The 15,700-nt window shown below is 50.2% G+C and overlaps 2 protein-coding genes and 1 non-coding gene across 3 annotated transcripts; 1 reads left to right on the forward strand and 2 right to left on the reverse strand.

The window, feature by feature from the left end:
* Window positions 1–2,560: 2,560 nt before the first annotated feature.
* Window positions 2,561–2,931, reverse strand: LOC133068519 (reactive oxygen species modulator 1-like). Its single transcript, XM_061159731.1, has one exon. It carries the CDS (start codon window positions 2,896–2,898, stop codon window positions 2,659–2,661), a length of 240 nt encoding a protein of 79 aa, XP_061015714.1. The 5' UTR covers window positions 2,899–2,931; the 3' UTR covers window positions 2,561–2,658.
* Window positions 2,932–9,522: 6,591 nt separating this feature from the next.
* TRNAE-UUC (transfer RNA glutamic acid (anticodon UUC)) lies at window positions 9,523–9,595 on the forward strand. Its single transcript has one exon. It is a non-coding gene; the product is annotated as a tRNA-Glu (tRNA).
* A 2,071-nt stretch (window positions 9,596–11,666) lies between these two features.
* On the reverse strand, window positions 11,667–12,983 carry LOC133068269 (ras-related protein Rap-2a-like). Its single transcript, XM_061159493.1, has one exon. The coding sequence runs from the start codon at window positions 12,921–12,923 to the stop codon at window positions 12,321–12,323; it is 603 nt and encodes a 200-aa protein (XP_061015476.1). The 5' UTR covers window positions 12,924–12,983; the 3' UTR covers window positions 11,667–12,320.
* Window positions 12,984–15,700: the final 2,717 nt, after the last annotated feature.

Genomic DNA, 15,700 nt, shown 5'->3' on the forward strand with positions numbered 1-15,700 from the left:
CAGTCTGTTACTAACACTTTCAATTTTTGTTTCTCTGAAAATATTTTCACTTTATTCTCATTTTTGAATGGTAGTTTAACAGAGTATAGAATTCCATGAGCCCTTCATGCCTTGGAGGGCCAGTAGACCTTGGCAAGCTCAGTGGGCGATAGTGGAGGCCTCAGCAGGGGAGTTGAGGCGCTGACCGCAGGGCACACACTGGCCTGCTAGGGACACTGCTGAGGCCTGGAGGTCACAGCAGAGAGCGAGGCCCAGGTGGACCAGGTGTGCACTCAGACCCAGCTGGAGGCGGAGACTAGCCTGCGTTGGAAGCTACAGTGAGGTCCTGTGCCACAACCTGAGTGTCCCCAGATGGGGGCCTTGGTACTGGCTGGGTAGAGGACTGGACTGTGCCAATGCCTTGGCCTCCAAGATCATAGGCAGAGAACAGGGGTGCTCATTTGCTCCCATCAATGTGAAATCTGGTCCCTATCAATCAGCCTGTTAGCTTTCTAAGATTTTCATAATGGCCTAAATGCAAGGGATAGTGTTTAAAAATATAAATGATTTTCTTAATCACATTCTATATTTGTAATGAGTAAATTTTTGAGCTCAGAATTACCAGATTAATGCCTTTAGCCTACTGGCTCAGACAGTAAAGAATCTACCTGCAGTACAGGAGACCTGGGTTCGATCCCTGGGTTGGGAAGATCCCCTGGAGAAGAGAATGACAACCCACTCCAGTATTCTTGCCTGGAGAATCCCATGGACAGAGAAGCCTGGCGGGCTACAGTCCATGGTGTTGCAGAGAGTTGGACACAACTGAGCGACTAACACACAAAGAAAGTAAAAATGGAGACTAATTGAGCCTCAAAGTAGTGGTTACTTCTCTACAAATTTTCTCCCTGTCTGGCATATTCATGCTTTGACACTTTGCTTCCTGGTGAGGGAGGCACAGTAGGACACAGCTGCACAGATGAGATAACATGCAGAACATGCTCTGAGAGTTATAGTTAATGTTTTCACTGAAGTTCCACATATTTGAAAGCTTGTTTGCAGCCCTGAACTGCAGCTGTGGCCCTTTCTGTATCGCTCCAAATATAGTTATGATCTCCGTAGGAATGCCTGGAGAAGGCTCCCGCATTGCAGGGATTTTAATTGTGTACCCAGACCCAAGAACTGAGCTCTGTCTGCCAGTTTTGTAGCTTTTAGTCTCAGGAGACACCTGCATCAGTAAATTGAGCACAAATAAAGTGATTTTACATTTGTCTGAATGAATTTTATTTTAAGGCTGTTAACAAATTGTTAGCACATTTACTTTTTAACTCCTTTCCCAAGAATTCTGTTCAGAGGAAGGGCAAAATCTATGTAATGAGAAACCGTTAGGGAAATTAAAATGGAGGTAGTCTTGTTTAGGCTTTAGAAGTAGGAGATGAACTTCCCTCATGGTCCAATGGCTAAGACTCTGCGCTCCCAATGCAGGTTGCCTGGGTTTGATCCCCGGTCGGGGAACTAGACCCCACATGCTACAACTAAGACTTGGTGAAGCAAAGTAAATTAAAAATAACAATAAACAAATAAATATTTGTTTTTAAAAGATGTAGGGAAGCAGGCCTCTGACCCACTTCAGACCTTGCCTGGACGCTGCCGGGACTACATGTCTGCCTGCAAGCACACCACTTGTTACCAGCAAGTCAAGCAGCACTTTAGATAAGAAAGGAAGTGGAATCTCTTAAGTTCCTGAGGGCCTGGCCAGCCCCCAGGGTCTAAGAAATCCTATGATTCACTAGGTAAAACAAACAGCATTGTAAAAGTTAAAAGAAAAGAACAGAGCTGCATTTTTGTCCTGCAAACTGATGATGATATCCCATTTGTGGCCTGAGAATATAAGCAGGAGCCCCCAAAATGGCGATTGGGAGCTTCCCCGGTGGGGTGGACACACCACCCAGAATCCTTTCCCAGTTGGGACTACAGATTGCTGTTAACGAGGGACTTCCAGCATTGTTAAGTCTGGATGTAGGTCATTGGCCCAATTTAGTGAAGTATATGCTGTTACTTCTACTGTTTCTATTTCTTTTCCTTTAATGACTGTATATTGAGATTAAAATCAAATAGTCTTCTGTAAAAAATGTGGTTTCTTTTGTTAACGAACCCTTCAAACCTAAAACCAAGTAAAAACTTTAAAACAAATGAAACCAAAATTTTCAAATATATTTTAAAAGGTACTAGCTGATCCCTCTATTCAATCTGAGCTCTTGAATATCTTAAAAGTAGCATCAGCTTTGGAACAGAAAACCTATCAAACCTAAGTCCTTTTTTAGATTCCGGTTTTTCATAGTGATATATGGGAAACTCTTTTCTCAAAGTTTTTACCTTTTGCAGCGTTAGGGAGGATTTCTTTTTCGCTTGTTTTAAAAAGTTGCCCTTTGTGCTGGTTTGTGGCTTCTCTACTTCATCAGCTGTAGGGATCACATGCTTCAAAATAAAATAAACCCCAAACAAATCTCATAACAGTAGTTTGATCTACAATTATATAACTTTGTCAAGAACAGCTCTATTAAAAGTGATCATGGCTTTATTCTTTTTTTTTTTTTTTTACTCAAAGACTTGCTTTATTATAGTACACATGGGATGGAACTGACGGGAGGGGGTGCATGTTGTGGGCAACCACTGCCCTAATTAGCATCGGATGCCCATCCCAATGGCCATGAATGTGCCAAAGATGCCGCCACTCTGCATCATGGTTTTTCCGATGCCGCCCATCAGCTCCCGACCCCGCATTCCGATCCTGAGACAGGAAAAGGTGCCGAAGAGCGCCCCCGCCGCCATGCCCATAGCGCAACCCATCAAGAAGCCCATCTTCACGCGGTCGAAGCAGCTTGGCTGGGACTGTCCATAGGGACCCACGGCCACCGGCATCTGCGGGGTTCGAAGGTTAGGGAAGTGCGGGCCTAGCCGCCAGCCCGAGAACGCTTTATTCTTTTAAAATATATTTATTTACTTATTTGGCTGCACTGACTCTTAGGTTCAGGGGCTCTTTAGTTGCGGCATGTGGGCTCTAGTACCCTGACCAGGAGTGGAATCCAGGTTTCCAGCACTGGGAGCAGCTGAGTCTTAGCCACTGGACCACTAGGGAAGTCCCTCATATAAATAAGGTGATGGCTTTTATCTCACTACCTGCCTCAAAAACAAGACCAAAGAGCTCAGTTCTTAACCCCACGCAGGGCGGGCTCTGAGGTTCCTTGGTGTCCTCTCCCTCCCAGGGGTTGGACTCTGTTTTGAAGCCTTGGAAACCAAGACTCACTGCCCTCCTCCCACGAGAGTGGGTGGGCCTCCCTCCACACTTCCCGGCGGGGTCACCTTACACCGACAGTAAGGAAGTCCTCCAGTGGGCACGCCCCTCCCTCCAAGTCACCCAGGACGCACCGAAGTCGCTGCCCTGAGAGGCTCCTTCCCTGCCACCCACGTGCGTCTTCGTCCCAGAGCTGTCCCCTCCGCCGCCGCAGCACAAACGCCCGGCGGGGACCGGTGTCCAGGGGCCCCTAGTAACCCGCCGGCCCCCTGCCTCCCGGCCCACGGCCGCCCGGTCTTCCTGCGTTCCGGCCTCCCAGCACAGCAGACCGCGATCTAGGAACAAGTACCAAGTTTCCATATAAGTGGATTCTGCGCAGCCTCGCCCGGGTCCGGGGCAGGCGGGTCAGCAGCCTGGTGGGAGGCGTGGCCACCTGGGCGGGGGCGGGAATGTGAATACCCCGAAAGGAGGCGTGGTTTTGATGGGGCGTGGTCATCCAGGAGAGAGGCGTGGTTATTAATAGGGCGTGGGCATCGGGAGGGAGGCGTGGTCGTTGGTGGGCGTGGTCGTCCGGGAGGGAGGCGTGGTCAGCCCGCAGGACCGCGGGGCCCGCCTCCACCCGCAGGAATGCGCCGCCCCAGCCGCCCCGCCCCCGGCCGCCAACCCTTGCCCCAGGTCTCCCAGTCCGACTCGGTGGCGTCCTCCCCCGCGGTCTGCGGCCGTCCCTGGAATGCAGGCGGGCCTCATTAACTAGCCGAGTGTGACTTCACAACACGCACGTGTAACAGGACCTCGGGGAGGCTGCGCTCTGGTGTCCACTCCCCAGGAAGCCCGACCTCTCTGGTTGAGGTTCCAGGAAGGCGCCAGAGGCCCGTCCGGGATGCCGGGGGTTCACTCACCCAGGCCGGGGATGGGATCTGAAGGGATCGCCCCCCGCCCCACGTCGTGGGCTTCCTCAGCGCGCCAGTGCCGTCCCTCCCCAAGATGCCCTCCGACGACTCGGGGGCCTCTATGCCTTTGGGACTGAGCATCTGCCCGCATCTCACCAGAGGCCATCTGACAAGGGGCCCCCACACTGCCTGCCCGGCCCCCCGCCCCCGACAGGTCAGGGCGGGCCCACCTTTCCCAGGGAGCCCCAGGAACCCCTCTGCCACCTTTGATACTTGGCTCTTGCTGTCGAACCCCAGTCAGAGTCCCAGACTCAGACCACAGGGGGGTTCCGGCTCCTCCCTGCGCCAGTCTGTAGTGGGGACCCTGTGGGGCTAAACACAAAAGTATGGTTTCCTTTGAGAGAGAGAAAGAAAGAGAAATCTGGAAATGGGCCGCACAGCTGCTCGAGGCCACACTGGGGGAGCTGCTGCGGCTGCCTGTCTCCACTTCCTCCCACCCAGGTCTGCTTGGAAATTGGAGTCAGCCAACTGTGATCTTCCAGGAGGTTTGGAGGGGGAAAGGGGGCGGAGGCCATGTCCTTGCTGCTCTCTGCTCTTTTCTGCTGACAAGCAAGATGGAGAAGGGGTGGGCAGGTTCTGATGCCTCCTCCCAGCTGCCTGGGCGGTGGCAGGCAGGGACGGCAGGGACAGCAGCCGCAGGAGCATCTATTTTGGCTGCCCCAGCCTAGGACGGCAGCTCTGGATGTTTGGCAGACTCCTGACTCTGGAGGCAGAGCCAGAGGGTGGAACCCCACCCCCACCTCTGGAAGTGGTTCTCAGAGGCCCAGTCCAGAGCCTTGTGTCTGCTGTCAGCCTCGCTTAGATTATCTGCAGTGGTTCTGCTCCCTGCACCCTGATGGCCACATGCTTGGCTGCCACAAATGATGTGGCCTTATCACCACAGGTGTGGGTGGTGTGGTGATGGGTGGTGTGGCTGCCCTCCAGCTAAAGACCGCAGAGCACGCCTATCACCAAATAAGTTGGCCTTTCTCTGGGCACTCCTCTGGCAGACCAGAGGTTAGGACTCCGCACTTCCCCTGCAGGGTGTACGGGTTCGATCCCTGGTCTGGGAACTAGTAATAAGATCCGACATGCTGTGAGGCACAACCAAAAAAGAAAAGTTGACTTTACTCTGCAGTTGCAGTAAGGGGAACACACACGTGGGAGTCATGAAGTTTCTCAGTTGCTTATGGCCTTACATGAGGTGGTTTTGTTGTTGTTCAGTCGCTCGGTCGTGTCAGGCTCTTTGCAACCCCATGGGCTGCAGCACACCAGGCTTCCCTGTCCTTCACTGTCTCCTAGAGTTTGCTCAAACTCATGTCCATTGAGTCGATGTGAGTGAGTGTGAGTCCACTGGGTGATGTCATCCAACCGTCTCATCCTCTGTCGTCCCCTTCTCCTCCTGCCTTCAGTCTTTCCCAGCATCAGGGCGTTTTCCAATGAGTCCATTCTTCACATCAGGTGGCCAAAGTATTGGAGCTTCGGCTTCAGCACAGTTTCAGCTGGTTATGGGCTTGTATGACGTGGTTTCAGTGAAAGTTGAATCGGAAGCAGGGCTTTGCTCTGGATTAGATGCTGTGGGGAAGTGGGGGAGATTACATGCTTGAATATCATAACAACTCACCTCCGAGAAGGGAAGCCTGTGCTTGGTAAAGAAGCATTCATCATAGTAGCGAAGAGTGGAGAGTGTTTGATCATTTTTTGTGGCTTTGAAAGTATTCACACTTTTGTCTGTGTTTGGACCTGATTACAGAGCACTCTTGTTTTTGTCTTGATCCACACCGGTCACTGTCTGTGAACTTGTTTCTGCTCAGCGGGAGGCCCCCGCGGTGCCGCTGCGAGGGCCAGGCCAGCACGCAGGCGTAAGTGTGCATCTCTGCGGGCTGGGAAGCTGGCGACCCTGTGCTGCCGCCCCAGGGCGTTTGGTCAAATCGTGGTCCTCGGTGCCTTTAAAGGTAGACCACGTGCCTCAGAAGTCTGTCAACATCTGCTCATAGGCTGTGTCTCTTACCTCCTCCGGCTGCCTGGTCTCCCACCCACAGTCCAGACCTGTGGCCTCATGGGGAGGGCCTTATGACTAGTTGATTGAGGAGGGAAAACCTCGCTCCTGGTTTACAGATGGTCCAGAAATGGATGGCTGCTGCCCTACATCCCACCTAGAGGTGACCCTAAAGGAGAGTGTTGAAGGAAAAGCCTCCCTGTGGTCTTCACTTCAACCATTCAAGCACTGGGTTGTTAACCACTTTGTCTGGACTGCAAGATGGCTAGAAGTATGGCTCTACATTTGATTAATGGACAGTTGCTAATGGGTTGGGCTGGACCATCAAAGAGTTGGAAAAAACAAGATTGGAAGACTGGTATTGGGGTGACCTGGGGAAGAGAAATGAGGCTGGACCTCCCTCGAGTGTGAAGGTACTTTACCGCATGTGAATACCCACCCTCACGCACCTCTGCAGAGGAGGCTGTCAAGAATCAGTTGGGCAGGACAGTCTGTCCTGTGCCTTTCAGCCACTTTAGCCATCCCCCAGGTGCTTGTTCAATGGGCCCATGCACGAAAAAACCGAGGCTGCAGGGATGGAGGCTGCAAATGGGCCCCGCATCATGGATTTTGCCTCAAAACATCTGATCTGGCTTCATCACCATCGAGGATCTAACCTGCCTACAGCAGAGACCAACACTGAGCCCCTATGATGGTATCATCTTCCACGGGAATACTCCTCACTTGGTGGAAAGTCCATGACATTAGATTTCCCCCATTGTGGAAGGAGCAGCTGTTCGCCGTCCCTGGGGCAGACGTTTATTCTGGATATGGCTTTGCCTTCTCTGCCTCTAATGCTTCTGCCAGCACCACCATCACAGATCTGCAGGGTGCTTGTAGACCTTCCTGGTACCCACAGAACATTTCTATGACCAGAGGATTGATTTTACAGCAGAAGAAACAAAGTAATAGGCCATGCCCATGGAGCGCAATGGTCCTATTTCTATTCGCTCACCCGCAAGTAGCTGGCCTGATGGGAAGGTGGGACAGGCTCTGAAGACAAGGGCAGCACCAGCTGGGAGACTGTACTCGGAGAGGATGGGGCTCCATCTTACGGCTTCTGGCGTATTCTTTAATCAGGGGCTCATATTTGGTGCTGTTGTTTTCCCCAAAGTCAGAATACAGGAGTTTGGGAGCTGAGGGGTGGTGGAGGAGCTTACTCTAACTGTTGTACCCAGAGACCAAGTGGGTTCTTTGAGATGCCTCTTGGTATTTCTGTTCCAATAGTAAAAGGTTATCATAAAGCAGTATCAACCAAAAAGTGGCAGAAACCTACTGAGCACGTGAATCCTTTGGGAATGAATGCTTGGGTCTTTCTACTGGGTAAAGAACTCTAATCATCCAAGGTCTGGGCTGAGAGGAAAGAAACCATGAAATGGATAGGGAATAGAGGATAAAAATCATACTCAAAGTTGCTGGGAAAGTAGATCTTTAATGTTCTTATCACAACAACAACAAAAATTATAATCATGGGAGGTGAAGGATGTGTTATCTAACTGAACTGTGTTAATCATTTTGTATTGATAATATATATGTGTATCAAACCATCACATTGTACACCATTAATGTTTACACAATGTTACAGTGTACAACATTACCCAATGTTCTATGTCAAATATATCTCAATAAAACTGGGGGGAAAAATCAACTATGTTGTCAATGAAATACTAGCAAAGAGAATTTAACAACACATAAAAAGTCTTATACACCATGTACAAGAGGAATTTATTCCTGGAATGCATGAGCGGCTCAACATACAAAAATTAATCCATGTGGGACTTCCCTGGTGGTCTAGTGGTTAAGACTCCACCCTTCTAACACAGGGGGTGTGGGTTCATTCCCTGGTTGGGGAACTAAGATCCCACATGCCCAGGGCAACAAAGACCCAATGTAGACAAAATTAAAAAAAATAAAATCAATGTATATACCACATTTAATTGATGCCAAAAAAATAATTTGACAAAATTCAAACCCTTTCACAAAAGAAAACACTCAACAGACTAGAAATAGAAGGAAATTAGCTAAATGTAATAGAAACTGAATATATAAAAGTCCGCAATGAACATTATACTCAGAGATGAAAGGCTGAAAACTTTTCCTCTAAGATCAGGAACAGGGCAGAGATGTCTGCTTTCACCACTTGTATTCAACATTGTACTGGAATCCTAGCCAGAGCAATTAGGGCAAGTAAAACAAATAAAAGGCACCCAAATTGGAAAGGAAGAAGTTGAATATCTCTGCTCATATGATCTTATGTGGAGAAACCGGTAAAGATTCCACAAAAGAAAAACAACTCAAAACTGTTAGAAGTGGTAAATTCAACAAAGCGGCAGGATACAAAGTCAATGGACAGAAATCAGTTGCATTTCTATACACTAAGAATGAACAATCCAAAAAGGAAATTAAGAAAACAATTCCATTTACAATGCCATCAGAAAGAGTAAAGTACTGGAAACAAACTTAACCAAGGAGGTGAAAAGACTTGTACAATGAAGATGACAATCTATTGCTAAAAAATTAAAAGACACAAATAAATGGATTCCATGTTTATGATTGGAAGACCTCATATCATTAACATATCAATACTACACAAAGCAATCCACAGATTCAATGCAATCCCTATAAAAATTCCAATGACATCTTTTCAGAAATAGAAAAACTTATTGTAAAATTCATATGGAGTGCCAAGGGATCCCAAACAGCCAAAGCAACCTGGAAAAAGAATAAAGCTGGAAGACAAACTTCCTGGTTTCAAAACTGCTACAATACTTTAGTAACCAGAACAGTACAGTACCCGCATAAAAGACAAAATACAGACCAAAGGTATAGACTAGTCATAAACCTATGTTTTCATATGTCAAAACCTGGAAACTTTGAATTTGGCAGTGATTTCTTTGAAATGATACCAAAGTCACAGACAACAAAAGAAAATCTAGACAATTGGATTTCATGAAAAAATTTGAATTTTGTGCATCAAAATACATTATAACAGAGTAAAAGGGCAACCCACAGAATGGGAAATAATATTTGCAAATCACATACCTGACACAAAATTAACATCCAGAATATATAGAGACCTCCTAAAATTTAACAATGGAAAAATAACCTGATTCAAAAATGGGCAAAGAGGGACTTCCCTGATGGTCTAATGGCTAGGATTCCAGACTCCCAATGCAGGGGGCAAGGGTTTGATCCCTGGTTGGGAACTAAGATCCCGCACGCCACATGGCACGGCTGAAATACAGGAAAAAAAAATCCCCGAAAGAAATCTCAGCATCAGCAGTTCCCTGGTGGTCCAGTGGTTAGGGCTTGGCACTTTCACTGCTGAGGGCCCAGGTTCGATCCCTGGTTAGGGAAGTGAGATCCTGCAAAAACAAAAAACTTGCATCACCCGCAATCTGAATAACACAAACTGAAACCATACCACACCGGCAAGAAAAAGATCTGCCCCGAGTGGCGAGTGGCAGGGCGCTTGGAGACTCAAGCACTCGCCCTTCTTGTGGGTGAGTGACGGTTCCGTCCTCTTTGGAAACCAGCTTCGCACTCTCCAGTTATACTGAGCGGGCACAGTCTACAACCCAGTCTTAGGTGAAGGGCTGGAGATCTGAGCACCCCTTTCCGGACGGCAAGTCAGGCGGCCACAGCGTCAGGGTCCCTCAGCTGGGCACAGTGCTTCCGGTACACAGCACCCTGACGAGGGGTCATGTCGGCCACTGGCTTACTCACCGAGGCCAGAGGGACTGCAGGCAGCTGGTAAGGAACAGAAATAAATCAGAAATTAGAAATGCGGGAAGAGAAAGAAAATCAGGGTGTGGGTCTTCAGTTGTGTGTGTGTGCGTGCATATACACCTGGAAAGCTGCTTCATACTTACTCCTGCGGTCACTTGAGCTCATCACATGGGCCCGGTCATTCGTGTTGACTGGTCATGACCGGTCAGTTAGGAACGCCCCTGGCCTCCAAGCCGGACACCTGGATCTGAGTGGTAGTCTGAGACGAGTCTAGTAATTTAAAGAAAGAAATGGCTGTTTGTGAATTTTTTTCCTGAATCAGGCCTGATATCCAGAGGGCCTGGGATCCAGGGACACAAAACCTCCCCAGAGGCCTCAGCATAAGCAAGTGGAGTCAGAAAGGCAAGGCTAAGGGGTCGTCCACTTCCAGTCCTGGGGGCCCAGCTCTCAGGGGTGGGCGGGGACTGCTGTTCACCTTCCCACTCCCCCGGCTCCCTCCGGCTCCCCCCGCCACCCGGGCTTTCTCTGTGCAGCCCACATCTGGTCAGGGAAGGGTCTTGGGTTTTCACCTCTGCTTCAGCAGGAGTAGGGGGCAGCGTCAGACCAAGCTGAGGCCAGGAGAGGCTTCCTGACTGCCCACCCCTCCCCGCTCCCTGTGTCCGAACCATCCCCTTGGAGAAATGATGGTTCCGGAAGAGGGTGTGAGGTAACACTGCCTGGAGCAGTGACCCCAGGAGAGAGGGTCATAGGCGAGCTGCGGGCTAGCTGGGTTTCAAGGCTCAAAAGGAAGCACCCAGCCACCCCATCCCCAATGTCCAGGGGAAAGAGAAAGAAGTAAAAGACAGGGGAAGTCCCGGCCTAGCCGCCTCCTCCGGGTAAACTAGTTCTCAGGCACTGTGAGGTTCTAAAATATTTTTGTGTGCGTTAAAATCCATTCTTCTGGTCAAATATCATATACAATGTAAATATAACACCCAGAGCCTAGTGTAGCCGCCACTCTATAACTTTCCTTTAATGGAATTATTTTAGACCACAGGCACAGAGCTTTGTTGTTTTATTTTTTTCTTAGATGTTCAAATGGCTATGGGCTTCCCTGGGGGCTCACCTGGTAAAGAATCCGCCTGCAATGTGGGAGACCTGGGCTCAATCCCTAAGTTGGGAAGATCCCCTGGAGAAGGGAACAGTTACCCACTCCAGTATTCTGGCCAGGAGAAGTCCATGGACTGTATAGTCCATGGGATCACAAAGAGTCGGACACGACTGAGCGACTTTCACTTCAAATAGCTAAGCTAGGTTCCTAAATTTTAAAAATTTGTTGCAGTGGGGGAGGTAAAATTACTAACTTGTGCAAACAAACACAAGCAACTCATATCAAAGACCAATTTTTTAAATTAAGCCAGTGCAAGAAAGATCTCTACTGTTACGTGAAAACTATGCAAAAAGTTTCTTCATGTTTTGTTTTTATTTCAGTACTGGTGTTAAACTAGGCAGGTATTCAGACAACATATCTGACTCTGGCCAGAGACAAGAAGAAAAAACTTGCAGTCGAAAGCACTTCTGCAGAAACGGAGAAAGCGGTGGGCCCATTTTCACTCTAGTAACTAACTTGTCCTGGAAAATAACTGAAAACCAAAGATATGGTGTACGGAAACTTTAGGAACTGTAGCTTAAGTTCTAGAAAGACAAATATCAAAAACTATCGACTTCTAAAGTCATTTTATTTTCACTTTATCGACACATATATATTCACAGATCGACAGATGTAGAAATCAACTAAGTGTCAATTAGAAAACTGAAGGCAGAGCTGAGCTATCTCTGCCCGAGTACACAGTTGATTTTCCCCCTCCCAGAGTATACAGTATCCCTTTCAAACCATGGCTATGTATGTCATAACTATATTTAGAAGTATGCAGAGAGGAAAATACTACTGCAATTCAAGGCTGTAAATGAGAGGGAAACACATCAGAGCCTCATGGAATGGAAAGCTGAAACTTCAGTTCATGTTCCTCAATCAATATCAAACGTCAGATGACACTGGAAGGTGTTAATTATCACCAAAACAAAAATCCTGTAACAAATTCCACTGAAGAAAAGGGTAGCCTTTCTTCATACAGGAGGTAAAAAATTGATTTTTGGTTTCTCCTCCCAGCACTGTCAGAAGTAAATACAGTTGCAAAGTTCTCGACAAATATTTAAGAAGCTCTGTGGACAGTCTGAGGCACGGATTTGAGTCAATATATAGAAGTAACCACTTGTTTACAGCTGAATAACTTTCTTTAAAAAGGCAGAGGAGCAAAGGGAGCTTCAGAAATCAGGAAAAGCGATGAGTACAGGCAAGAGGCACCGCCGCGCGTCAGCCGATGAATCTTTCCGACGGCCACGTCTCCTGCGCGTTGGTGGGGACGGCCGGGACCTCTTCCTCGGGCGGGGCCAGGGCCTCCATCTCGCGCACCACCTGCGTGAACACCTGGTCCACCATCAGTTTGCTCTTGGCCGTGACCTCCAGGAACGGGCACCGCCACTCGCGGGCCAGCGCGCGGCCCTGCGCCGTCAGCACCTGGCGCTGGGCGTCCAGGTCGGCCTTGGTGCCCACGAGCACCAGAGGCACGGCCTTGGGCCCCCGCAGCCGGCCCATGCGCTCGCGCAGCGGCCGCACCGCCTCGAACGAGGCCTCGCTGCACACGCTGTAGAGCACCACGAAGCCGTCGCTGTTCTTGATGTACAGGTCCTTGAGGGTGACCAGGTGCTCGGCGCCCACCGTGTCCACGATCTCCAGCAGGGCGGGCGCCGCGTTCACCTCGATCACCTTGCTGAAGAGCTCCTCCACCGACGGCTCGCACTGCTCCGGGAAGCTGCCGCAGGCGAACTGCGTGGCGAGCGCCGTCTTGCCCACCGCCACGCTGCCCAGCAGCACCACTCGGTAGCCCTTGGCCGGTCGCAGCCCCAGGCCCGCCATGGCCGAAGCGCGCGGCTGGCGGGACGCGCAGCGGCAGGAATGGCGCGCGGAGGCCGGGGCCTGGCGGGGGCCGCGAGGGGCGGGGGGCCGGGGAGGGAGGGGCGAGGGGGCGGGGAGGGAGGGGCGACGGGGAGGGGCGGGGCCCGGGGGCCCGGGCGCGGGCTCCGGCCCGGGCAGGGGTAAGCTAGCCCCTCTGTGCCCAAGCCCGCTCCGCCCGGCCCGGCTCTGCCCCCTGCGGCTCAGATGCCACCCGCCCCAGGCCGGGGGCCCCGCGCGCCCCTCCGCCGGCCCCAGTTCCTGCGCCCCGCGCAGCGTCTGCCCCGCCCCCGGCCCGGGCGGTCCGGCGCCGGCCTCGCCCACCGGCCGCGCCGCCCGGGCTTCAGTCTCCGCTCGGTCCGAGCTACCCGGCCCCGCTGCTTTTTCCCCAGGACCCCGCGAGCGGGCGGGGACCCCTCCCTCAGCCCCGGCTCCCTACCCTCCCTCCGAGGAGAACCCCTTCCGTCCCAGAGCAAATGGTAACCGGATCCCTTCCACGTCAACCGGGAAATAGCCGCATTTCTTCACATTTCAGATCCAGTTTCGTGGCCCGAAGCCAGACTGGCCTCACTCAAGGTCAGGCCTGGGGAGCCGTGCCGCCGCGGCCCCTCTCCAGGCCTGGGGGACCCCAGGGAAGAGAGAGCGTGTGAAGGAGCTTCAGGCCGAGGGTCCCACGTCACTCCCTCCTGGCACCCATTCTGCGGCCTGGGCCCCTCATGCCCTCCCTTTCTTCCCTCGGGGCCCCCCAGCCCCCTCTTGTCACTGAGCCGAGTCCAGAGTTAAACTTTTATAAAGTCCAGAGCTTTATAAAACGTTCATCACATCTCACTCCCCCACTCAAACCCCCCTGGCTTCGTGTTGCGCCCTCCTGGCCTTAGCGTAGAGATCACATAACTCCATCCCAACCCAGACAATGGAAGCAGGTACCCATTCACCCAGCAGCAGGCAGGCAGGGTAAACCCTGGGCATCTGTGCTTTGGGGTCATCTAAAGGGGCTCCCCAGGTCTGACTCCCCTGCCCCAGTCATTTCCAAGCTTCCACTCCAGCTACACAACCCGTCTTGCTTTTCCTTGATGTCAGAGGAGAAAGGTTGTCCTGGGATAGTGGGGGCAGGCACGAAGGCCTGGGATTGCAGGAGGCCTGCAGGCCTGGGCCGGAAGTGGAGGTGAGACAGCCCCTCACCCTAGGCTTGGGGTACTGATTAATCTCCCTCATTCCAGTGCGGTCTGAGGGGCCGCACCCCAAGATCACTGGAGCTGGAGTTTCCTGCCTCCCTGGCAGCACAGGCTCAAAGTTTAAGTGGCGGTAAGACATCTTGCACTTCACTGTCTGTGGTCAGTGACAGAATGTGCTTTTCTATAAATAGCACAGAACATCCTTAGTGTATAATAGTAATTATATACTTATTAAAACAGACAACTTAATTTCTAAACAGATATTACAAGACTAATTTTCTGACTGCAGGATAACAAAACTAAAAATTTTTTTAAAGGACAAGCTGTAAATAGTCTCTGGAGAAATGCAAGTTCCACACAGGTTTCAACAACTCCACTTGGATAACTTTTCAGGGAACTTAGGCAACTCACGGTCAAAACAAGTCACAAAACACATGAGGAAAACTTCACTCTGAGTGACAGCCGTTGGAAACACTAGACAATAAAATCACATCCAGAAACCTGCGGATATGAGTGTTATCAGACATACAAAATAATTATATATGTTTAAAGATTTAAGAGAAAAGCTTAAAAATATGAGCAAGGAACAAGAGACTATAAATTATGGTCAAGTAATTTGGAAGAGATTCTACCCTTACCTCCCCCCCACCACCAAAAAAAAACCTTCAATACTTTGGCCACCTGATGCAAAGAGCCGACTCATTGGAAAAGGCCCTGATAGTGGGAAAGATGGAAGGCAAAAGGAGAAAAGGGCGGCAGAGGATGAGGTGGCTAGATAGCATCACCAATTCAATGGATTTGAATCTGAGCAAACTCCAGGAGATGGTAAGGACAGAGAAGCCTGCTGTGCTGCAGTCCACGGGGTCGTGAAGCGTTAGACGGTAAGTTAACGACCGAACAACAACAAACCTTCTAGAAATGGAAAACATAATTATTATGTTACTTAACACAAAATACCCATTGATAGGTTAAATAGAAGTTTAAACATGGTTGAAGAGAGAAATAGAACCAATATTATTCAGAGATGTGAATAAACCTGGACCAGCTTTCACCCTACAGCGCCCTGTGCCTACAGGAGGTAAGGGTTTCTTCAGGCTGCCGTGAGGCTAACGGACATTCACAGAGTGCCTTAAATTGACAGTTGGCTGGTTTGAGCCTGTCATTATTATTTGAGGCTTTGAAAACCCTAAACAAAAGTCAGCCAGCCCCATCCATCTTATTACCATTGCCTCCATGCAGTTAAAGTTCCACTGCCAGCATGGAGGTCCATGCTTCCCCTTCCACCTGAATCACATCCTAATCCACCCCTAGCAAGTCATTATAACTGTGCCACAGGCCAGAGCTCATCACCGGCTCACTCACCACCAGCATAAGGGCCCTACCATGGGTTTGAAGCGTGTGTGATGTATCTTAGAATTCTACCCCTAAGTTTTGCTTTCTACAGCCTCTTCTGGTACTAACTCTCTTAATTCAGATTCCCTCCCGAAGCAGAATCTATGACATGGGACTTGGTCTAGTGGGCAAATAGTTTATTTTTGGAAGTGATCACTGGGATCCAGAATGGAG

This window comes from Dama dama, chromosome 13 (genome assembly GCF_033118175.1).
Source record: "Dama dama isolate Ldn47 chromosome 13, ASM3311817v1, whole genome shotgun sequence".
Classification (NCBI taxonomy): domain Eukaryota; kingdom Metazoa; phylum Chordata; class Mammalia; order Artiodactyla; family Cervidae; genus Dama; species Dama dama.

Coding starts and splice junctions, on each gene's coding strand:
- LOC133068269 (XM_061159493.1), bottom strand. CDS start 12,923: ATGGCGGGCCTGGGGCTGCGACCGGCCAAGGGCTACCGAGTGGTGCTG.
- LOC133068519 (XM_061159731.1), bottom strand. CDS start 2,898: ATGCCGGTGGCCGTGGGTCCCTATGGACAGTCCCAGCCAAGCTGCTTC.